Source organism: Euphorbia lathyris, chromosome 2, assembly GCF_963576675.1.
Source record: "Euphorbia lathyris chromosome 2, ddEupLath1.1, whole genome shotgun sequence".
NCBI lineage: Eukaryota > Viridiplantae > Streptophyta > Magnoliopsida > Malpighiales > Euphorbiaceae > Euphorbia > Euphorbia lathyris.
This window is the reverse complement of record NC_088911.1, coordinates 112,474,081-112,488,355: the sequence shown is the minus strand read 5'-3', so window position 1 is coordinate 112,488,355 and position 14,275 is coordinate 112,474,081. Positions and strand designations below refer to the sequence as shown.

At 35.8% G+C, this 14,275-nt stretch overlaps 2 protein-coding genes across 9 annotated transcripts; both read left to right on the top strand.

The window, feature by feature from the left end:
- The first annotated feature begins 3,891 nt into the window (after positions 1–3,891).
- Positions 3,892–12,414, top strand: LOC136219489 (receptor kinase-like protein Xa21). 8 transcript variants are annotated; one of them, XM_066006909.1, is made up of 4 exons: positions 3,892–4,159; positions 4,250–4,297; positions 4,397–7,540; positions 7,631–12,414. In XM_066006909.1, the coding sequence occupies exon 4, from the start codon at positions 11,038–11,040 to the stop codon at positions 12,412–12,414; it is 1,377 nt and encodes a 458-aa protein (XP_065862981.1). In that variant the 5' UTR covers positions 3,892–4,159; positions 4,250–4,297; positions 4,397–7,540; positions 7,631–11,037. The 8 variants fall into 8 exon arrangements, with proteins under 8 accessions (XP_065862981.1, XP_065862978.1, XP_065862982.1 ...); XM_066006906.1 differs by having other exon boundaries at positions 4,373–7,540; XM_066006910.1 differs by having other exon boundaries at positions 4,229–4,297.
- A 144-nt stretch (positions 12,415–12,558) lies between these two features.
- On the top strand, positions 12,559–13,715 carry LOC136219490 (probable LRR receptor-like serine/threonine-protein kinase At3g47570). Its single transcript, XM_066006911.1, has 2 exons — positions 12,559–12,691; positions 12,778–13,715. The coding sequence occupies exons 1-2, from the start codon at positions 12,571–12,573 to the stop codon at positions 13,146–13,148; spliced, it is 492 nt and encodes a 163-aa protein (XP_065862983.1). The 5' UTR covers positions 12,559–12,570; the 3' UTR covers positions 13,149–13,715.
- Positions 13,716–14,275: the final 560 nt, after the last annotated feature.

Here is a 14,275-nt window from a genome sequence, read left to right as displayed (position 1 = left end):
GAAGTGTGAGACAGCTTTAATCAAATACTGACTAGAGCTGTTTCACTTGTGAGTTGGGAAGTAACACTTTAGGTCAGCTTCCAACTCAGCACTCTGATTACTCAGCGTCGGCTTGTACAAATTATTTACTGAGTAATTTAAGCAAGTAACATATACATATACATATATATCAAGAGAAAGGGTTAGAGATTACTCAGCAGACTTATCCTGGTTCGGCCTCACTGCCTACGTCCAGTCCCCAGAATCCCTCCGGGCTTTTTAAAGGTAGAGCACAAACCGTTTACAACATCAATTGAGTATGCAAGAGTACCGTCCTCTATTCGTCTACTCAATCCTATCAACCACTGAACACTATAACCGAGTGCTCAAATTTTCTCTACCACTGAGTACTATAACCAAGTACTCAGCTTCACTCTTCTACCCTTTACAATTGATACAAGATTGTTCTCACAAAACGAAGAACACTTTAGATGAATACAATTCACTCTAGACTTTTACACAATGATAGGAATTTGGTGTAAGAACTTGCTTTTTGTATTCAGACAGCTTCTCTTTTGGAATTTTTGACTTGGTGAAGGTTTTGCTTGTCTGTTTCTCTTGTATATATTCGGCCATGAACCAAGTGATGAACTTGTCCATTTATACTGAATTTTGAAGCTTCAATGATTTGAAATAAGACATATCCGTTGGGAGTAAACGATCTTCTTTCGTCTTGCATTGGTCAGCTTCCAGAACTGCAGGCCAATCCTGTCTTCTGATTTGCGCAGGAGGCAGGCTTGCCAGTTTCATCTTCTTGCGCCAGGTTCGTCTTCTAGCGCCAGGTTTTGTCTTCTTGGCAAATGCCAGACGGTCCATGCATCTCGAAAAGGTCATTGATCATATTTTCGAGACTTCTGATTTGTTGCAGAGATCTGTCGGGTCTTGTCTTCTAGTAAACGGATCATTGGTGTTGTCCTGATGAATACACAGCTTGATTGTTCGACTTTGCCTTTAAGATTTCCTTTGTCGGGGCTGAGTTACATCTTACTCAGCTTCTTTGATCGGCTTTGCCTTCAAGCGTTATTCCACAGAAGACTTTTCTTTTAACGAGGCTGAGTTACATTCTACTCAGCTTCTGCTGACTTCGTTCTGTCTTTCTTTTTTATGAACACTTAGTTCCTGTTCTCGTTAGTTAATATACTCAACATTGAACAAACATATTAGTACAATTAAACCAAAGCACTTAAATTTAATTGTCTTAATCATGGGATTAACTTAAATAATTTCGTCAAATCAAAATCATGTGGAAAGGTGTTTCAACAAAGTTGAGGAGATGCCACTCGCCAAGAAGTCCAAATCTGACACATTAAGTATTGGCGAGAAGGTGCCTCAATAATCTACTCCACCTTCCAACGGCACGAGCGGCGATCTCCTATGGACGGCTTGGTTTCCACCCATTCAAGGGTGTCTGTTTGGAGCTCACTTCCTACAAAGTGGTAAGTTTTTCCATTTATTTTGTTCTGTTTCACACTTCATCTTTTGTGTTTAATATATTTTCTATCTTTGTAGCCGGAGAAGCCAAATGTTGGCGAGTACTCGTGTGCCAAGTACGGTCAAACCTTGACCTTGGAGACTGATAAAATGCTCGAGGACGTGGATGAGGTGATCCGTCAAGTTCCAAACGTCACTTTGAGCCGGACGAAGTATACGCCCTCGAGCCATCTAAAGTAAGCCAAACGAAAGGCTATGGCGGTTCGTATCATGTGAACCTTTTCTGTAGTTTTTCATGTTTTATCGTTTTTAACCTTTCTCTTTTTTCAGATCTTCAACCATCTGCAAACCATTGAGGCGGGTCTAGTTTAAGGCATAGCCCATAGGACTCGCGTCCAAGAGCTTGAGTCGGAGTTGGTCTTGGAAAAGGCAACTAACAGTGTAGCTCGAGCAGTAATCGAGTCTTTCAAGGGAAAGATCCGTACTCTCGAAGCCAAAATGGCAGACTCCAAGAAGGTTAAGGATGAACTGGATGGGGCGAATGATGCCTTGAAGGCGACTGAAAAGGAGCGAAAGGAGTAGGGTTTAAAGTTCAGAATTAATTGTAATTAGCTTAATTTTAATTGTAATTTATTGTTTTTTAGAGTTTTAAGTTTTTGTCGGCTTATTTTCATTGTAAAAAGAATAGAAAATTCTTATTGAATTTTAAAAGTTTCAATCGGAAATCGTGCGTGATTCAAGGATTTGGAACCGCCACATCAAGTACCAAATTATAAAAGTAAAATTTACAGTACAAAAATTAACAAAAAAAAAATCATTCAAAAGTGTACACAAATTAAAAATTGTACGATAATTTTTACATTTTACGTGATTTTACTTACTAACATTGGAAGTTTATTAGAGCATCCATAATGAGGTATAATGCAAAGCTCATTATACCCCATTCCATCATACTCTCTCATTGGAGGGAGTATGATGGAAAAGCTTATTCATCAACCGGTTGATGATTTGCTTTTGCTGCCATTTGTAAACAAATGGCAGCAAAAGCACTTCTTATTTTTTTTTTTTTTTTAAATCAAATTATGGTAAAAGTTATTTTAAGTTTCTATAAATTACATTTATTTTTTTCTAAACCCAATCTATTAACAACACTTAATTATATAAATGATTTTTTATTAATTATAGGGTAAATTCCAAAAAAAAACCCTGTGGTTTGATGTTGTTCTAAAAAAACCCTTGTGGTTTGTTTTTACAAAAAAAAAAGGACCGTGGTTTCGCCGTTACCCAAAAAACGGAAAATGACTTAACACCGTTAAATTAGCTGACGTGGCAAAGGGTAAAATGGGAAAAATTATTTTTTTTTATTTTTTTATTTTTCTTTCTCTCTCTCTTCCTTCTCTCTCCTCCTTTTTCTTCTTTTTCTTCCATGGTTCTTTTATTCTTCTTCTTCATATCTCTCTTCTTCTTCTTTTCTTCTTCTATTTTTTTTTTCAAATTCTGAAATTTCAAGATCTGGAAATTTCCTTGACTTTCCTTCTTTGCCTTTGAATTTAATTTAATTTGACAGACTCTCAATTTCCTGGTTATATATCCTATTCTCTCTTTGTTTTCTATCTAAAAAGTTTGGCTTTCATGGAATCGCGAACAATGGATCCAAAGATTCAGAAACTCAACATTCGTGTTCAAACTCAGATTTTTATTTCTTCCCTTCTCTTCATGTTTTGTCCATTGCGTTCGATTTATAATTTGAGGAATGAATCGATGTTCCAAATCTCTCATATGTAATCTCTGTTTACAGGATGGATTGCTGCGTTTTTGGTGTGGAGGTTCGACGAGAATCGGAGTCGGAGGAGGAAGGGGTGCCAGGGGATTTTCAAGAATTTTTAGTCGGAGGTTCGACGAGATATCTGTTCAGAATTTTCAATCTGGACAGATTTTCGGAAATCTGAAAAATTTTCAGATTTCCGTCAGAAAATTTCCAGAAATCTGGAAATTTCCAGATCCGAACTTAAAAAAAAAAGAAAAAAAAGAAGGAAGAAGAGGAGGGAAGAAGAAGAAGAAGAAGAAGAAGAAGAAAAATAAAAAAAAATAAAAAAAATATTTTTCCAACTCTACCCCTTGCCACGTCAGCTAATTTAACGGTGTTAAGTCATTTTCCGTTTTTCGGGTAACGGCGAAACCACGGTCCTTTTTTTTTTGTAAAAACAAATCACAATGGTTTTTTTGGAACAACATCAAACTACATGGGTTTTTTTTGGAATTTACCCTTAATTATATAACTTAATTTTTATAAAAGATATATATATATGTATATATATTATTTTGTTATAAAATTAATTGTATAATTTTTTTAGCTGAAAATTGATTGTGTAGTTAAATTATGAAGATTAAATAATGAATTAGGTAAAAATGCAGGGAACCTATTAAAAAATTAATAAAAAGTTTTGATTGAGTGCCGTAGAATATAACTATTAGAAAATAATAGTAATGAAATAAGAGTTAATTTTAGCAAATCCTAATCAGCTAACTGCGTCAGCTCGCCCAAACAGACCATGCGATCTCAACCGAGTCTGTGGCGGCAACGGTTATGGAAGCACGACGGATTTGAGAGAAGGATGTGAGTAATAGAGAAGCGTTGATCCAGTACTTGCGGCGAGTCAAGACTTGAACTCGACAAGATCTTTTTCAGGTACGATTTTGCTTTTCATGTGCTTACAATTATCCTTCCGCCTCATCATAGTAATCAACGATTTGAAAGGTAATTTCATATGAGAAACAGAGCTTTACAGAGAGATGGAGAAAGATCGAAGCATTTGATATCATATAGGTACGAAATACTTCCTTCATTACTTGTCATCCATCCTTTCGCTCCTTTGCCTCGCATTTTGACACCCAATTTCAGGGTTTGACAACCAAATTTGTGAAGGTGCTGCTGATACTCTCTCCGACAGGCCCATTCATTCCTCTCCTCTTGCGCTTGAATTTTCAGAAGGTGCTGCAGGAAGATTTAAGGGGAGTTTCTTCCACCCTTGCTGTAGTTTGTTACTATTTCTTCTGATGTTGTTTTGCTTCTTCTGTCCTGCTTTTTTACCAGATAATTCAGAATGTTATGCAAATTGAGTAGATTAATGAGGTTAACAATTATTTTAGGATATGTGAACCCGTCAACAAATTGTTGTAGTCAATACACTTGTTTTATTTTAATATGATTTAATTAGTCTTCTGCTAAACTAAATCTTTTCTTCCCTCATTTAGTTATTGTATAACTATGCATACTTCACTCTTGTCTTTGTCGGATTCCAGGTAATACAGTAGAGAAATGCTTTAAAATATCACTAGTAATTACGAATGGCCGGGAATACCCAACAACCGCCACAGGCCATATAATGAACTTTGATCTTTAATTATATTAATTATGTTCTCACAAGAAGCAAACATTTAAGGCAAAACAACCTCAAACCTGCTTCAAGCAAAATCAGAATGTCACCATTTTCTGTCCGAACCTTTATTCTTACCCTCCTTGAATGCAATTTGCTTCTGATTATTCATTGTTTCTCTTCTTCCGCGCTGGCCAGTGGAAACAAGACTGACTATGAAACATTGCTGGCCATCAAATCTAAAATTACTCAGGACCTTACAGGGCCCTGAGTCATGGAACGATTTTCTCCATTTCTGCCAATGGACTGGCATTACTTGTGGCCGCACCCATATGAGGGTGACTGTCGTCAATCTAAGGTCCATTGCCTTGATTGGTTCCATATCTCCCTATATAGGAAATCTCAGCTTTCTGAGAGAGATGAGACTCTCAAACAACACAATTCACTGTCTAATAACTCCTTAGTTGGCCAAATTCCGGCCAACTTGTCCCGTTGCACCAACCTCATAAGTCTTGGTTTAGGCAACAACATGTTGGAAGGTAAAATTCCTGCAGAACTAGGTGATTTGTTAAATCTTCGAATGCTGTATATATATATATAAACCATTTGCAAGAGATTCCTCACTCTGTCGGCAACCTAAGCTCCCTGGAACTTCTATCTGCAGCTTCAAATACCTTTGTGGGAAGTATTCCAGATACTATTGGTTTGTTGAAGAGCTTGACAAATCTTGACCTTGGTGCTAATAAACTATCTGGTATGGCCTCTCCTCTCTACTACAATCTATCATCTGTCAGAATTTTTTCTTTAGGCTCTAATTACCGAATCTGTGGAAACCTTCCATCAAATTTAGGACTTATGCTCCCTCGGCTTCAAATTTTTGAAGTCACGGATAATCAATTTTCTTGACCAATTCCTTGGTCATTATCCAATGCTTCTCAACTTCAAACTTTTACTTTGGCAAATAACAATTTCACTGGAAAAATACCTGATATTTTTGGGAGCTTGCAGCATCTGACAGAGTTGGTTTGAAGTTAACAATCTAGGGGGTGGAGGAGCTAATGACATGGATTTTCTTCCTCCTCTAGTTAATTGCAGCAATCTGGAAAGAATAGGAGTAGGTTTCAACAGATTAGAAGGGTCATTGCCGCTGGAAGTTGCCAATCTTTCAACCCGGATGTTTTCTATTGGAGTCGAACCGATTGTCTGGAACCATCCATTCAGGTATAGGAAATCTAGTTAACTTAGAGGCACTTGGGCTGAGTGAAAATCAATTTATAGGAACAATCCCAGCTTCCTTTAGTCAGCTACAAAAGCTACCGTTTTTGTCATTGATTCCAACAGGCTGTCTAGAGAAATTCCTTCCTCACTCGGAAACCTTTCTTGGTTGACTAAATTTTATCTTTATGATAACAGATTTCAAGGAAACATTCCCCGTACTCTTGAGAATTGCAAATGCTTGTTACACTTGGATGTTAAACAATCTAAATGGTAGCATACCAGCAGAAATTTTTAATATTCCCTCTTTGACAATTGCACTGAATTTATCTCACAATCTCTTTACTGGTCCATTACCTTCAGCCGTTGCAAATCTGAAAATGTTAGGGTTATTGGATCTCTCATACAACAAGTTAAATGGTGAAATTCCAGAAAGCCTTGGAAGCTACGACAGCCTTGAGGGGTTATTCTTGCAGCATAATTTCTTTCAAGGCCTTCATCCTTTAGGTTTTTGAAGGGTATCCAAGTTGTTGACCTTTCTCATAACAACCTCACAGGTCCTATTCCAGATTACGTAGAGAGACTTCCATTACTTTATATAAATTTATCGTTTAACAATTTCGAGGGCAAGGTCCCAAAGAGGATCTTCAGAAACACAAGTATTGTATCTGTTGCTGAAAATAGTAGACTTTGTGGAGGCATACCCGAACTTCTCTTGCCTAGATGCCTCCATAAAAAAGATATACAAGTTTTCTCCTTCGCACCTATCTGTAATCGTAATAGGCTGCAATTTTCTTGGACTAGCCATCTTCACATTTTTCCTGTTTTGTTGGTTAAGAAAGAAAAGAAGAGATCAAATTTCTGTAATTTCTTTGAAAGAATCATACCCCCAAGTCTCTTATGAACAAATCCTTAGAGCAACAGATGGCTTCTCGCCATCTAATTTGATCGGTGTTGGTAGTTTTGGCTCTGTGTATAGAGGAAGTATAGATGAAAAAGGAGAATATTCAGCAATCAAAGTACTTAACCTTCATCGTCGGGGTGCTTTAAGAAGTTTTGCCGCTGAATGTGAAGCTCTGGGAAATATCCGACATCGAAATCTTGTTAAGATCATAACTTCTTGCTCGAGTATTGATTTTCAAATGATTTCAAAGTTCTAGTATATGAATATATGCCAATTGGGAGCTTAGAAAAATAGTTGCACCCAATTTTTCAAGAAAATGAAGTTGAAAATTTGAACCTTCATAACAGACTCAACATTGCAATTGATGTGGCTTGAGCACTTGATTATCTTCATCACCAATGCCAGGAGCCAATCACTCACTGCGACCTGAAACCGAACAATTTTCTTCTTGATAATGAGATGAGTGTGCATGTTGGGGATTTCGGGCTGGCCAGAATTCTGCTTCAAGAAGTTGCAAACCCGAATGAAAGCAGTTCAATTGGAGTAAAGGGAACTATTGGATATGCTGCACCAGGTAATTATGTCAAATCTTATGAGATTATTGTAATATATGATGTTTCATTAACAAAATGTGCATATTAAATATGATACTTTTGGTCCATAGAATATGGTTTAGGAGGACAAGTATCAAGAGAGGGAGATGTGTACAGCTGTTGAATTCTATTATTGGAAATGATGACAGGTAAGAACCTACTGATAATATGTTTGAAAATGAGTTAAATCTCCATGAATTTGCCACAAAAGCTCTATCTGATCAAAATGTTATGGAGATTGTGGATCCTATGATTGTAAGAGATGATGATAACAAGAGAAGATCGTCCGCAAATGTTGGAGGAATTGAAGTATGCATAAGTAGCATGGTTGAAATTGGAGTCCGTTGCTCCATGGATTCACCTTCAGATCGGATGGAGATGAGTATGGTTGTTCAAAAGCTGTTTAAACTTAGAGATGCTTTTGAAAAATCTTAGGCAATGGCTGGAAACTTGATTGCTTGATCAGTTTTCAACTCCATCTAATCGAAGGCAAGGGTGGAGAGACAGGGGTCATTCTATTGTCAATAGAAGTTCGCGTTAGTAATTTCATTATATTCAGAATATGTCACGGATTTGATATCATTGACGTAATCAGGACGAAATAATTGGTCGCTGCTGCTTAATCCCCAAAAAACCTGCAACTTTCAATAAATTTTCGTCATTGACCCGAGTATTTGGTTCTAGTTCGCTACTATTCGGAGAGTAAGAGTATTTGGTTCCAGTTCGCTACTATTCGGAGAGTAAAAAGCCATGTTTCAGAAACAAGCGAATAATTTGATGCATTGTTGTGGTGTGTTTGACATATAGTATACTTTTTGCTACCTTGGTCAACAACTCTATCTAATTTCATATGCTCATCAAATAATTTTTTCTGTAGAGAAAGATTACACAAACGTCCCTTAGAGACAATACCCTACTATATTTAATTTACTACTAGTCTTTTTCCTAAAATAAATATAGCTTACGTTGAATTACATGGATATATAATAATGGCAAAAGTAAACTTCTTGAATATGTATATAAATATAATTTTTTAACTTTTCTTTTATAGCAAGTCTTTGTTTTCTAATAAGTGTGAACCATGTAAATCTAAGGGCCTGTTTGGTTCAACTGTTAGCTAATAACTGTTGTGGTTGCTGTTAGCTGTTTACAGTAAGCTGTTAGCTGTGCTATTAGCTGTTTAATTACTAGTGTTTGGTAAAATTATATCTGTTCGGATTTAAAATGTCTAAAATGGACATGTTTTAAATTAATCAACAATGAAATTATAAAAGGAAAAATATGAAAAAATGCCCATAACGTTTACAACTAGGAATAATTTTACTCTTAATGTCTAAAATGGTACAATTTTACTCCTAAAATTGGCAAGTTGGGTCGATTTCATATATTACTAGAAAATATAGATATTTTATTTTTTATTCTACACTAATTGCACATACCAGTAGTTCTAAAAAAGAGATTTTATATTTTTTTTATGATTTAATAATAAAATTGAAAATTAATATTTATAAATTCGATAAAATATTTGAAAATTTTCTGTCCAACTCGTACAAAAGATAAAATATTTTTTTTATTTTCTTAAAAAAAATCACATCTAATCATATGTTTGTGATCTGTTATTAACGATGATAAAATGGTGCACATGTGAAGTGTAGATGACAATATTCATGACCAAAAAGACAGTTTGATAAATTATTTTTCAAATTGACCCAACTTGTCAATGTTATGGATAAATTTGCTTTTGGCTACCAAAATTAGGGATATAATTGCACCATTTTAGACGTTAAAGGTAAAATTGCTTCTAACTATAAATGTTGGGGGTATTTTTGCACTTTATCCTATTATAATAAAAAAAAATGTGTTACACAAATTAATAAAAATAATCTATATAAAAAAATAAAAAATTTATTGAACGCAACAAAACTTAATGTTAAAGAATAAATATATTTTGTGAAAATAAGAAGGATACTTCTGTCTATAACAACCAACTACAAACAGCTATTTATGAAAAGCTCATGTAAATACATGATGATATATTATTTGTAATAAAATTAACTAACTCTTTTTGTTTCTTTCTCTCCTCTTGAGTCTTAAAAGAAAGGTTCTGCTCATTTCTACTACGGTAGCAAAATTGAGCTGTTTTTTTACCATGAAAACAAAATTGAACATCTCGGATAACCTTAGGAGAAAAATTGACCCTTTATGTCCTTACCAAAATAAATAAATTTGGATTATAAAATTCAACAACTCAGCAGAAAAAAAAAATGGAGTTGATTTCCTTAAGAGTCAGCAGCATAAATACGTGACGTAGAAGTTAAGAACAAAATTGAAATTGTAGAAGTCAACAGCATAAATAATGAAATTGTAATTTCCATGTTCATTTATTGACTAATTCGTTTGAAACTTGCATATATATACATATAGTTGTGGAAAATTGAAAGGCAAAAAGAAAAAGAAGCATGAAAATGAGTACTCTGTCTCCTTCATTTTCTGTATTAACATTTATTCTTACATTCCTGCTTCTAATTCAATGTTTCTCTTCTTCCGCCATAGCCACTGGAAATAACACTGACTATGAAGCATTGTTAGCCATCAAATCTAAAATAACTTCAGACCCTTATGGATCCTTAAGCTCCTGGAACAAGTCTTTACATTTCTGCAACTGGCCAGGCGTCACCTGCAGTCGCCGACGCACGAGGGTCACATCACTCAATCTAACCTCCAGACACTTGTTTGGCTCGATATCTCCTTACATAGGAAACCTCAGCTTCTTGAGAGCTGTAAGAATCTCCAACAATTCTTTTCATGGTCAAATTATGAAGAAATCGGACGCCTTTTCAGGCTGCAAGTTCTGAGATTCACAAACAATTCCTTTTCCGGACAAATTCCGACCAACTTGTCCCGCTGCCGCAATCTCATTCTTCTTGATGTTGCTAACAACAGGATACAAGGGAAAATTCCTGAAGAAATCGGGTTCTTGGTAAACCTTCAGGTTCTTTCGATCCATCGAAACCGTTTTCAAGGAGAAATTCCTCACACTATTGGAAACATTAGCTCCCTGGAATATCTATCTGCAAGAGATAATAACTTTCAGGGAAGTATTCCAGAGAGTATTGGTGAGTTAAAGAGGTTAACTGCTCTCGGACTTAGTCAGAATAATCTATCTGGTATTGTTCCTGCTTCTGTTTATAATCTATCATCCATTACAGCTTTTTCCTTGAATGATAATCAAATCCATGGAAACCTACCATCAAACATAGGCCTTTTGTTCCCTCGTCTGGAACGAATTGAAATTCGGGGCAATTTGTTTTCCGGGTCAATTCCTCTGTCATTGTCCAATGCTTCTCAACTTCAAATTATCACATTGTTGAGAAACAATTTCAGTGGAAAAATACCATCTATTTTTGGAAGGTTGCAACATCTGTCTGTTCTGAATTTGGGATATAACAATTTAGGGAGTGGAGGAGTATCTAATGACATGGATTTTCTAGCTTCTTTAGTAAACTGCAGCAAGCTAGAAAGATTGGGACTAGATAGCAACATGCTTGGAGGATCTTTGACAGAGGCGGCTGCGAATCTTTCTATTCAGATGACTCATATTGCAATTGCAGACAATCAATTATCTGAAACAGTCCCGTCCGGTGTCAAAAATCTTGTTAACTTAGTTATGCTAGATCTTAGTCTCAATCAATTTACAGGTGCATTGCCAGCTTCCATCGGTCAGCTTCCAAAGCTACATTCTTTATCAGTTTTTTCTAACAGGCTTTCAGGAAAAATCCCTTCTTCTATAGGAAACATTTCTTTGTTGAGTATACTTGATTTGCATGATAACAGATTGCAAGGAACAATTCCTCCGAGTCTCGCAAGTTGCGAAAACTTGTTGCAGTTGGATCTTTCTCTAAATAATCTAAACGGTACCATAACCAATGAAGTTTTTAGCATTACTTCCTTATCGATTTTACTCAATTTATCTCGCAACCATTTCACTGGTTCCTTACCTTCAGCTGTCGGAAACCTGAGAAGTTTAAGCGAAATGGACATCTCCTGGAACAAATTATCAGGAGAAATTCCGGCTAGCCTTGGAGATTGCATCAAGCTGGAGAAATTACACTTGCAGCATAATTTCTTTGGAGGATCGATCCCTTCATCTTTTCGTTCTTTGAGGGGTATTCAAAACCTCGACGTGTCTCATAACAACCTCACAGGCCTAATTCCAAGTTATCTGCAGACAATTCCATTACTCTATTTGAATTTGTCCTCTAACAGTTTCGAGGGTGAGGTCCCGAAATTGGGGATTTTCGGAAACAAGAGTGCATTATCAGTACAAGAAAATGACAGACTTTGTGGAGGAATACCTGAACTGGAACTGCCTAGATGCCCTACTGAAAACACTGAGCATCAGAAATTTTCATCTTTGGAACTGGTTTTGATCATAATCGGATGCCTTCTTCTCGGACTAGCCATCCTGCTATTATTCGTATTCTGTTTGTTTAAGAAGCGAAAAGATCGAATTTTGAGAACTTCATTGGAAGAATCGTATGTTCCTGTCTCTTATGAAAACATCTTAAGAGCAACAGATGGCTTTTCGCCGTCTAATTTGATCGGTATTGGCAGTTTTAGCTCTGTATATAAAGGAAGAATCAACGATAGTGGAGCATTTGTAGCAATCAAGGTACTTAACCTTCAACGTCGAGGTGCAACAAGAAGTTTCAGAGCTGAATGTGAAGCATTGAGAAATATTCGACACCGAAATCTTGTAAAGATCATCACTGCTTGTTCGAGTATCGACTTTCAAGGAAACGATTTCAAGGCTCTAATATATGAATACATGCCAAATGGTAGCTTGGAAAAATAGCTGCACCCAGTTCATGAAGATCAGACTCTAGACCTTTGTAGCAGACTCAATATTGCAATTGATGTGGCGTGTGCACTTGATTATCTTCATCATCAATGCCAAGAACCAATCATTCACTGCGACCTCAAACCGAGCAATATTCTTCTTGATGAGGAAATGACTGGACATGTTGGAGATTTTGGGCTAGCTAGAATACTTCTTCCAGAACCACAAGTCACAAACCTAAATGAAAGCAGCTCAACTGGAGTAAAGGGAACTATTGGATATGCAGCACCAGGTAATCTTCAATCATCTTTTTTGGATTTATTAATTGTAGAGATAAGGTCAAAAATTTCCCCTAATGTTTTTTTGGACTGTATATAGAGTATGGTGTAGGAGGTGAGGTATCAGTGGAGGGAGATGTATACAGCTATGGGATATTGTTACTAGAAATAATAACAGGGAAGAGACCAACAGATAATATGTTTGAAAATGGACTTAATCTCCATATTTTTGCTAGAAATGCTTTGGCTGATGATGTTATGGAGATTGTAGATCCACTACTGGTTGATGATGATGATGAGAAAAAGAATGTAAGAAGGATAGTTGAAATTGGAGTGGCATGCTCCATGGATTCACCTGCAGATCGGATGAACATCACTATGGTTGTGCAGAAACTGTTCAAGGTTAGGGATGCTCTTCAAAAATCATGGACAATGCCCCATACCAACAAGTCTGCAGATTTTCATTATTGACAAATTCATTTTTAGGTTAATTATAAATAGATGTCTTGTGGTTTCACGGATTTGCAGATGAGTACTTGTAGTATTTTCCGTTACAAACGCAACCCAATGGTTTGTAAAATTTCCATTTTTGTGGACTTTGCCAAATTTGGCCGATAACAACCTCAATATCAGGTCTATCTTCGGGTCTTTGGTTGTAGGACAGGCGTAATCTCCATAATTTCAAACCATAATGGGTTGCAAGTAAAAGTGATAAACAAATTTGGGTTGCCATAAAATTTGCATATAGTCATAGCATCGTAGTAATGTTCTAACATGTATCTAGGGCCTCCCGTATATGTGGAAGGTAATATAATATTTTTACCAAGCTTTGAGCCATCAGCATCACCATTTAAAAAAGCATCGCGTAGGCTTGAATAGATTTCAGATCTTAGAGCTGTTTAATTATGCCTTATGAAATCTAATCTTTCTTGTTCAACACATGTGTAAGAGTCTGCAACAAACTGCTGAAATAAGTGTCCCCCTCGAAATAACGTAGAATTATCTATAGGCCGATGATGCAAGCGAAAAGCGTAATATTCCCGCATTGTGGCATATTTTCTTTTCAGATTTTTCTTATTGTCGGAATCAACGTAGCATATATCAGGAGTATAACCATCATCACCATGTGGAAATAAAAGTGGGTACTGCATGGACATCAAGCTTGGATGTAATATACTTCTGCGCTTTAATGTTTTGTCTTGATGCTCCACAATTATATCTCTACTCATATCATAAATGTCACGCCCGTGTCTAAAATTCTAATCTTCGATGTAGATTATAATTTTTATAGTGTTATAATTACGAATTCAATATACTACCGGATTTAATTTATCGGGTTTAATTTAATACTTTTAGGTGTAAATTAAAAGTTTTGTGTAAATAAAAAACAAATGATTTTATTAAGTATCAAATGTGACCAATGTTGTTTTTATGATATACACAAAAATATATTTCAAAATGATATCAACAAAATTGTTTTAATATATAAATATATATAGAAAAAAAAGAATAACATGGAAAATGAAAATAAATAAATAAATATAGGAATGTTGTCTTTAATATTGTGGTGATTTATGTCGATTAACACGTGTTACTTA